At 36.2% G+C, this 8,952-nt stretch overlaps 2 protein-coding genes across 2 annotated transcripts; both read right to left on the reverse strand.

The window, feature by feature from the left end:
• Nucleotides 1–1,297: 1,297 nt before the first annotated feature.
• On the reverse strand, nt 1,298–3,960 carry LOC113230463 (CCAAT/enhancer-binding protein gamma-like). Its single transcript, XM_026464408.1, has 3 exons — nt 3,831–3,960; nt 3,479–3,675; nt 1,298–2,306 (listed from the first exon to the last, which is right to left on the reverse strand). Exons 2-3 carry the CDS (start codon nt 3,602–3,604, stop codon nt 2,058–2,060), a joined length of 375 nt encoding a protein of 124 aa, XP_026320193.1. The 5' UTR covers nt 3,605–3,675; nt 3,831–3,960; the 3' UTR covers nt 1,298–2,057.
• Nucleotides 3,961–4,469: 509 nt separating this feature from the next.
• LOC113231145 (CCAAT/enhancer-binding protein gamma-like) lies at nt 4,470–8,952 on the reverse strand. The gene is made up of 2 exons (XM_026465341.1): nt 8,809–8,952; nt 4,470–4,754 (listed from the first exon to the last, which is right to left on the reverse strand). Exons 1-2 carry the CDS (start codon nt 8,884–8,886, stop codon nt 4,515–4,517), a joined length of 318 nt encoding a protein of 105 aa, XP_026321126.1. The 5' UTR covers nt 8,887–8,952; the 3' UTR covers nt 4,470–4,514.

The following is an 8,952-nucleotide window of genomic DNA, read 5'->3' on the forward strand; positions in this document are numbered from 1 at the left end:
TTAGTAAATTATAACAATACTAGTACATAAACATGATTTAAATAACAGGTAAATAAGCAATCGAGAAAAATTTCGTATCGCTCGGTGAAGCGAGTGGCGGGGTCACTGTCCTCTGCGGTGAGTACACTTGCGGGACAATTTTACAAAACTTTACTAGACACAATTAACCAGAATATTGAACAGAATATTTTTAGATGATTTAGCATTCTTTCTATTATTAATTTCTTAAATATGGCGAGAATGCAGATCAACACCCTGTATATAGTCACTACTTACTACGTATTTTCTTATCTTAGTTTTGCATGCAACAACACGTTGTTGCTAACTTAGCCCACGGGCTAAGCTAAGTTAGCCAGCTCCGTTAGCAGTGTGGCCTGCGCTTAACAATCTCGGAGGACTATTACTAACATTATAAACAACAACTTTTGTTTTTTTTTACTATAGCAAGTGACGGGACGAACAAGTCGCCAAGTAGTCGGATTTTACTTTCGTACAAAAATAAAAAGATCTCTCTAAATGGTAGTAACTCTATGCGGTAACAAAATGCTAGCGTAAGTACTAGTCCAGTGCAAAACGCAGGAGTGGAGGTGGGGATCGTCGGAGAGGACGCATGCATGGTTGAACTAACTACCTTTCTACTAAATACAGTTCTAAAAAGCGTCAGAGGATACAACTAAATCTGAAACGCTTATTTTTGGTAAATTTATTTTGTAGTCATGGAATAAGTGTTGTTTAAGATGCTATAAATATAATAAATGCGAGGTTGTCAGTGTTTTACAAATAACACTGTATAGACATTTGTTACAAATTTGTTGCACAGTGAACAAAGAACAATTGACAATTCAAACAAACTCTCCAATAACGAAGAAAAACAATCATTAATTGTACAAACAATAATCAAATGTACTATGTAACTACAGAAATACCCTCATATTTTGTTTACAAAAAAAGTTTAAAGTTTTTGCTTTACTTATTATGTGTTATTTCAATAGGTGACCGCTTAATTAAGAATGCCCACTGCTTTAGGGGGTCACTAAGGCTGTGATTTATAAAACGAACTTTAAGCTTCGACTAAAGAAAAATGGTGAGCTAAACAAGTTTTTCGAATTTACAAAATGAACTTTGCCTATATTTAACCAAGAAATTACGAAGTAATCTTCAATTTTAAGTTTTGTACGCGTGTCATCCTTAACTTGACATTGGCGAAATCATCGATTGTATCGATGGAGTTGTAACAATTTAAAGAAGGAAAGTTTAATTTAATCTCTTGCTTAAAGTTAGGCAAAGTTAACCCTTTGTAAATACGAAAAACTTGCTTAACTTGCCATCTTTGCTTAGTCGGAATTACAGTTAGTTTTCTAAAGAGTCATTAAGCCATTAAGAAAAGGCTGTATGTAGCAGTCGAGCGCAACAGGTTAACGAGCGTTTCGCGTCGGCTGTCGAAGCTGTGGCGAAGCGTGGAACGTCTTTTTCGCTCTGATTGATTCTGTATTAATATGGCTCAATTCACATTGCGGCGGAACGGAATGGAAGAGAATTTTTGTAACGTAATTGTACATAGCAAAATGATCATATGTCAATTGTGTAACATACAAACTAGATACGAGTCAAAAAACGAATGTTCGCGCACTCGCCGGAATTTCCGCAGTTGCCTTGGCGACACCCGGCGTAGCCGCGGGAAGTGTTACGTCAAATGTCGATGAAATTACAAGCTCAAGGCGCAGTCGCGAGAAAGTTCGCGAATGCTCCAGCATTTCAGCGACCGCGCGCACCTTCTCGCACAGCGAGGCGAAACTGACGCTTCCATTCCGTTCCGCGGCAGTGTAAACTGAGCCTAAGTGTGGTGACTCCCTTAAGCAATGCCGTCTCAAAATAAACTGGTCTTTACCAGTATATTCAACAAATGAATTCAACACCCAGTTCTAAATGACCCCCACTCAGGACCCGCGTGACAGGCGCTATAAACTAGTATATTTTCATACAGAACTATATCAACCAACTAAATTTCTCACACTTCAACCAGACACGATCTAAAATCACCCAAAACCTTAATTTACCTATTTCTTATTACTACTCTGCTTCTCCTCGGGAACATCCTCCAGAAGTTTATCCAAGTCAACCCCCTCGAATTTACCATTCTGCGTATTAGACGCGTGTGCAAGGAACAACTCTTTAAGAAACTGAAGTTCTTTAGTCAATGTTTTAACTTTTTCTTCCAAAACTTGATTCTCAGCCTTAAGCTTGCTTACTCGTGTGAATGTCTCTTGGGTTCGTTGCTTTGTCTTGTATCTTGACTTCTTGACTGCCTGCAAAAGAGAAGAAGCTTATTACTGATATTATACAATGTAAAGTAAAACTTATCAAACACATCAAGGTTATTATTAAAAAAAAAAAACCAGTCTCAAAAAAAATAAAATGATGCAATAATTTTTGTGGTAAGAACAAACAGGTTGTCACTCGCACCACAATGGGATAAGATATATTAGATAATATAGAGATAATATTTGTAGTAGTTCAATATGAAGCTTAGCTACTCATGTAACATAGTATTCTTAAGAATGAAATTTATAGCTTTATATCTTTGATTGATGATAAGCATTTGGGTGGCATGAAATCCACTCCTCAACCATTCTCTATATAAATAATCAAGTGTAATGCTTTGTGTCTAAGTCTACATCTAGCTAGTACCCCGGTGATGGAAAGGGAGAGGCGGAATTGAATTATGCAATTCCATCGCACACTCTATAGATATATCCCATGTAATACCGATAAGCAGGCAACTTTATACCAGTGTTCAATACGCGCAAAATAGGCGCCTTGTCGTCGAGTTGCGGACACCAGCCCATTACACCAAGTACCAAGTACCAGTGTTCAAGCCTCTACAGTTTCACCTCTGCTGAATCAAATTCACATGTAAGTCTCTTTTCACTCTTGTCAACTGAACTACTGACAATACTCACTGCTCTCATACAATAACTTAGCATACCATATGCAAAATACTGCCCTTGTGCCTTTTTTCATTCCGAGGGCAGAACAGATGCCTGGATGTTGAGTACCAGACAACACTTCTGTCTGCTGACGGAAATATGGCTATGTGACAATATGATTTGATATCAATATGATATCACAAAAAGTTGAACCCTGTTGCAGAAGCTTTAAATTGTTTGATGATATTTTAGCCAAGCACAATTAAAGTAAATTCCGATATGTCAGACACTTTAATTGTTTTTATACAGAGAATTTTGAGCTCTGTACTATGCTATTTAAAACGGATATTTAATTACTCGTCACCTTGCTGCGTTTTAATTAGCAGATGGCAGCAGCCCGTTAAACCATACGATGCGACATACAACATATTATGATTTTTAGAGTACATCAATTTTAGAATTTTTGTTAATATTTTTTTATTAACAAAAATTGTGTTAATATTTTTAAGAGTTGTTCTATACCACAAAACGTTAATATTTAAATATTGTACCTCATTATTTCTGTCTCTCCGTTTACGATAATCGTCATCCTCGTCGTCAGCGTCGCTGAGACCCCGTCTGCTCCCGCGTTGCTTCACAGGAGGCATGACACCGTAGTAACTCGCGTCTAATATCATCAAAAATTATTTCACGAACACACGAGTGAACATCGACGATGAGGAGTCTCTTGTGAAGTTATCTAAAGCTCCTGTCGACAACATAACACAAGTTGAAGCAATTATGAGGCAATAGGAAAACGGGAAAGTAAAAAAAACAAGGAATTACTGGGATAAATATGATGCAATTTTTAACAAACTTGTATCATTTACAATTAATGACATTGGATCTGTTTAAAACACTTACGAATATTGTAATGAAGAAGAAATCAAATTCAATTGTTGTCGAGCTTTGTATCGCAAACCACAATATTGTGCAAAACTGCTAAATGTAAAAATAAACAACACGCAAAAGAATGAAAAGAATCACTGACGCATTAAGTTCCGTAACGTGACGTCATCACGTCACTCAGTTGACAGTTGTGTTAAAAGTTGCCACAAATTGGCGTTTCTTTCTGTTTCTTTTATTTTTTTTCCATCATAGACCTATCGTCTTAGAATAATAACGCCTATCGTCAATTCAATATATAAACATATTCAATATTTTGTATATTGAAATGACGATTGACAGGTATCGCCATGTTTGCAGATTATTAGATGCTAATAGAGTTGACTTTCAACAGTAAAAACCTGTATTTTTTAAAACGAGACTAATAAAAACCAGTTTTAAAAATTGACAAAGTAGTCAAGAGCACATCAAGCTTGACACTGGATCGCATTTGTACTATAATACAATTACGATCAAACGGCAATTTAACGTAAACGGCATTATAGTCGAATTTAAATCGTAAGTGTCAATGTCATGACTTTACTCTTGCTTGACCCTTAAAGCTCTATAATGCTAGAAAATAAAGGAATGAAACAATTTACGTAATACAGATTTGTAGTCTTTAATATTATTTTCTTTTACTATAAATAAGTAATTTTTTCGCTATGCGTCGTTTTTTTCGTCTGGAATATCTTGAAGAATAGTCTCCAAATCAGTGCCGTCATTTGTAATGTTCTGTGTACGAGAAGTATGAGCCAAAAACAGTTCTTTTAACAGTTGTAGTCCCTTTGTCAAAGATTTAACTTTCTCCTCTAAAATTTGGTTCTCTGCTTTTAATTTGCTGACTCTTGTAGAGGTTTCCTCAGAGCGCTGTTTAGATTTAAATCTTGACTTTTTTACGGCCTGCGAAATACAAAATCTATTAATAGGATTAAGTTACTTAAACATTATATACATAGTTTGTAATTATTATTAAATTTAAAGAAGTTATCAAATGAATTGCAAATTGCATATAGTACGTAGCGCGAATTGGAATGTTCTTTTCTTGGTAGATCAATGTTGGTAAATTAAAAATAATTAATGTATTTTATTCAGAACGGCCATTCTCAAAACAGCAAATTTTGTCATGCGCGGGCCTTTCCTGTCTCTGTATAACATTATAAAGAAGCACAAATATTTTTTTTATGAAGTTCATACGTTTATCTGAAGATATTTTTAAGATTTTAGCTCTGCTACTTAATTATCATACATATTTTATTTTTCAAACCCATGTTCTCCAATTACCGTAGCCTGTCCGGACGCTACATTTGTCTGGAAATTTCCTTCTCATTTTAGTCCGGAATGAATTACACCTGTGCCAATTAATATCATGGATGGCGAAATACTGCTCGTGTAATAACATAAAAATATAATCCACGACGACTATACTCTTAAAATCTACCATCAAATGTCCGAGTGTCCGGCCGGAAGTATAATTACCATCGCCATTCATTTTCGAAGTTGTCATCCCTAAACCAAGAAATATTTGAAATTCACTATTGCCTGAATTGCGAGCTATCAGCCGTGTTTCGGCGCTTGACTAGTGAGAATGTATGTATGTATCCGCTCGCAATTTATATAAATATCTAATTACCATAACTTTGGTTTTAAAATTTTCTAACTCCCGTTCCCCTGTTTATAAATTACATTTTTCAAAGAAATGCTCTTTTATTTCAACAAACGACAATAAAAGAGCTAAGAGGCCTCTATATATTACGATTTTCGAGTATTTTCCATCTCTTCCACTTTTTGAATTTTTTTAGGAAATGGTCCGTGTTCTAAGTGCCGTAGTATAAATTACCGTAGTATGAAAACATTGAAGAGTTTTAAATATTTCGTAGCAGTATAAAGCATATCCAAACATATTATGATACAAATCAGAATTCTAGATAATTAGACCTTATAATAAAATCGATTAACAATATTTTTTCAACACTAAACAGAAATTAAAGAGGAAAGTTTAGAAAACAAGAGACTTGCTGGCGCATCAACAGTGATAACGTTAAAAAAATAATTCAATTTTAAATCAGCGATTTAAAAGAAAGAGACGGAAAAAGAAGGAGAGATATGAGTGAAGAGTGACAAAAGTAGTTGTTACCAGTTTGGGAAATGACTGTTAATAAAGCATAATAAAAATCGAAGACAAAACAGAATCAATTTCAAAGCATGGTATAAAAGCTACATGAAAAAATACCAACCACTGAATTGAATGAACAATTCAATGGCACAAAATAAGAGATCCCTTAAAATCTCCATCCCCAAAAAACTCGCGATACTCAACCTATAGAAAATTCATGCTCTTTCGTGCTCTTAAAAAACCACAAAAAATATTTTTATTTTTATTATTTTATTATTATTTTTATTTTTATTATTATTTATTTATAATTTTAACTTTGTCAGCCATCTACTTCTTCTAGAAAGTCTACAAATACGAATCCCTTGGACGAAGATTCGAAATCCTGTGCTTGCCTGGATTTGTTGACACCAGGTCCACGTCTTTTTTTTATACAGCTGAATTATTATGTTTCATATTATTCTTCAGCGATGCAGAATAGACTATAGGTACATTACCCTGCTAAAAATCTATACAAAACAGTCACGATACGATAACAATACACCATCAGCACAGTTGAATGATTATTCCAATACCATGAGACGTACGCCAAGGTGATGTTATATCTTCGAAGCTATTCACTAATGCAGCACTAGAAGATGTCTTCAAAACACTAGATCGGAATGGTCTAGGCATAAACGTGAACGGGCAATATCTTCATCACCTAAGATTTGCGGATGACGTCGTTCTGCTCACGGAATCTGGAAACCTCGATAGAACGCTCAAAGACCTCAGTCGAGCAGCTTCAGATATTGGCCTTAAGCTTAACTCTGATGTGGGAAACAAGCTGATCGAGAAAATAGAGGATTACGTCTACCTCAGCCGTAATATCAAACTTGGCAGGGAGTCATTGAGAGGAAAAATAGACAAACGTATACAACTCGCTTGGGCAGCTTTCGGCAAATTAGACCATCTGTTCCGGGCAAAAATCCCACAATGTCTCAGAACCAGACTATACAACCAGTGAGTCTTACCTGCTGTGGCCTACGCTGTACGCTGTACGCTGTGCAAGACATGTACTCTGACGGTGTTAATTCATCATGTGGTGCCTCAAGGTCAACTAGAGAGCTATGGAACGAATTATTATCGGAATCTCTCTACTTATGTATATCTAACATTCGGAATAAAGCAATACGTTTACGCACCAAAGTCATCGACGCGGCAATGGGCTAGACAAGTATATCGTAGAGACGACGACCTCTGGAGTCGGAGAGAAGTATATCGTAGAGACGACGACCTCTGGAGTCGGAGAGTTTTGATCTGAAGACCTCACTTAGGAAGATGAAATGTGGGCAGACCAGCAGCGAGATGATCGGACAAAATTAAAACGACAGCAGGGCTGACTTGGAACAGAATCGCTACAAACCAAGGACAGTGGAAATCATACCAAGAGGCATAATACCCAATAGTGGAATCAATAATATGCTGTTTAGAGCAGGTTTTTTAATCATAATAATAACAAAAAAAAACTTAAATTGAAAAGAAAACAAAAAATATTTTGTTTCGGTGTAATTAATTGCAGAGTAGAGTAGAAAATGGAAATGAAACTTATATAATGTTATTAGTTGTTATTTTTAATTTAGTTCTTAAAAATATTTGAACTTTCTAATTACCGCAGCCATGTAAAATACCAATTTCTAATTACCGTCGCCATAAAATATTTGTGTCTTAATAACTCGAAAACTACTTTGTCTATTCTAATGCCATTTAGACATTTTAATAGCTTAGATTTTAGTTGTTCATATTTCAATATTATTGGGTATAATAAGTGAGGAAAAAAATGACTACGGCAATTAGGCTGAGAACACCAAATTCTGAGAATGACCGAGAATAGTGTGGTTTGAAGTAAAACTAGACACTATAAATATTTGAGACTAGACATAACTGGTTAATGAGTTTACAATCTTCAGTCAGCTATGACCACAAAAAGAATGTAATCTCTAACGTTTTATTTGACCATAATATCTAGGAGCACGAAATTCCCGAGCGTCGAAGTCGACTTTAGATCGGAAAAATGTTTCCATTTCCGAAAAGATTGACTTTTTTGTTAAACTAGAGTAAAATAATGTTTCAGCTACTAGAAAACCAGTTTAATGCATGCACAGAACGCAAAACCTTGACCCCTAAAAGCAAAGATAAGGGCCCCAATTATTTGGCGAATATACTTGGTCATGTTCACAAAATAGAAAGATAGGTATGCGTCTTATGGCGCATCTACACCAAGCCGTCAGTCGACCTGTGATTGCCCACCGAAGGCGGCAGTTTTAATAGTGAGCCGTCTGACGATGGTAGTTTGCAGCCGAAGTCGACCACAGCGACCGGGTGCGTCGTTTTTTACAACGCAAAGTAGTCTGTCGAAGGCGGCAGACACTCGATGTAAATGGCGAGTCGACTGTACCGCCTTCTGCAGGCGAGGCAGCCTGCCAATCTGCAGACTACCCAGTGTAAGTTTACGACGCCATTAGCCAACATGTTTGCCATCAACGCCGATAGCCGACATGTAATGCGGAATATATTCTTTTAATGTTTGGTGATAGCTGTCCTAACTCCTAGCTAACTACCAACAACCATTCGCGCTTCAGTCTTTCTCTCTGCGTTACTTTCGTGTGTTAAAAAATAAAATGAATGTGGGATATATTAAGCTCTACCTACGTCAAATTGGCACTCGGCACTCGCTGTAAACAATTGAACATGTTGGCCAACATGTAAGCCGTCTCATCGTCGCAGTGGTTGGCGCGCTTTAAGTAAACAACCTTGCCAAAATATAATGATAGTTTTTTAATTAAGTAACTTTGATAAGTTTACCTCGTTATTTTTATTTCTGTGGTCGCGATAACTGTCGTCCCTGTTATTTCCTTTTCCACGTTGATTCACCGGAGGCATTGCAGTGAGCCGCGTTTTATTTCATAAAACCATTAAAAAGATTATTTGCTAACGCTTCACAGCTGG

The sequence above is a fragment of the Hyposmocoma kahamanoa genome, unplaced genomic scaffold (assembly GCF_003589595.1).
Source record: "Hyposmocoma kahamanoa isolate Upper Pololo Valley unplaced genomic scaffold, ASM358959v1 101, whole genome shotgun sequence".
Classification (NCBI taxonomy): domain Eukaryota; kingdom Metazoa; phylum Arthropoda; class Insecta; order Lepidoptera; family Cosmopterigidae; genus Hyposmocoma; species Hyposmocoma kahamanoa.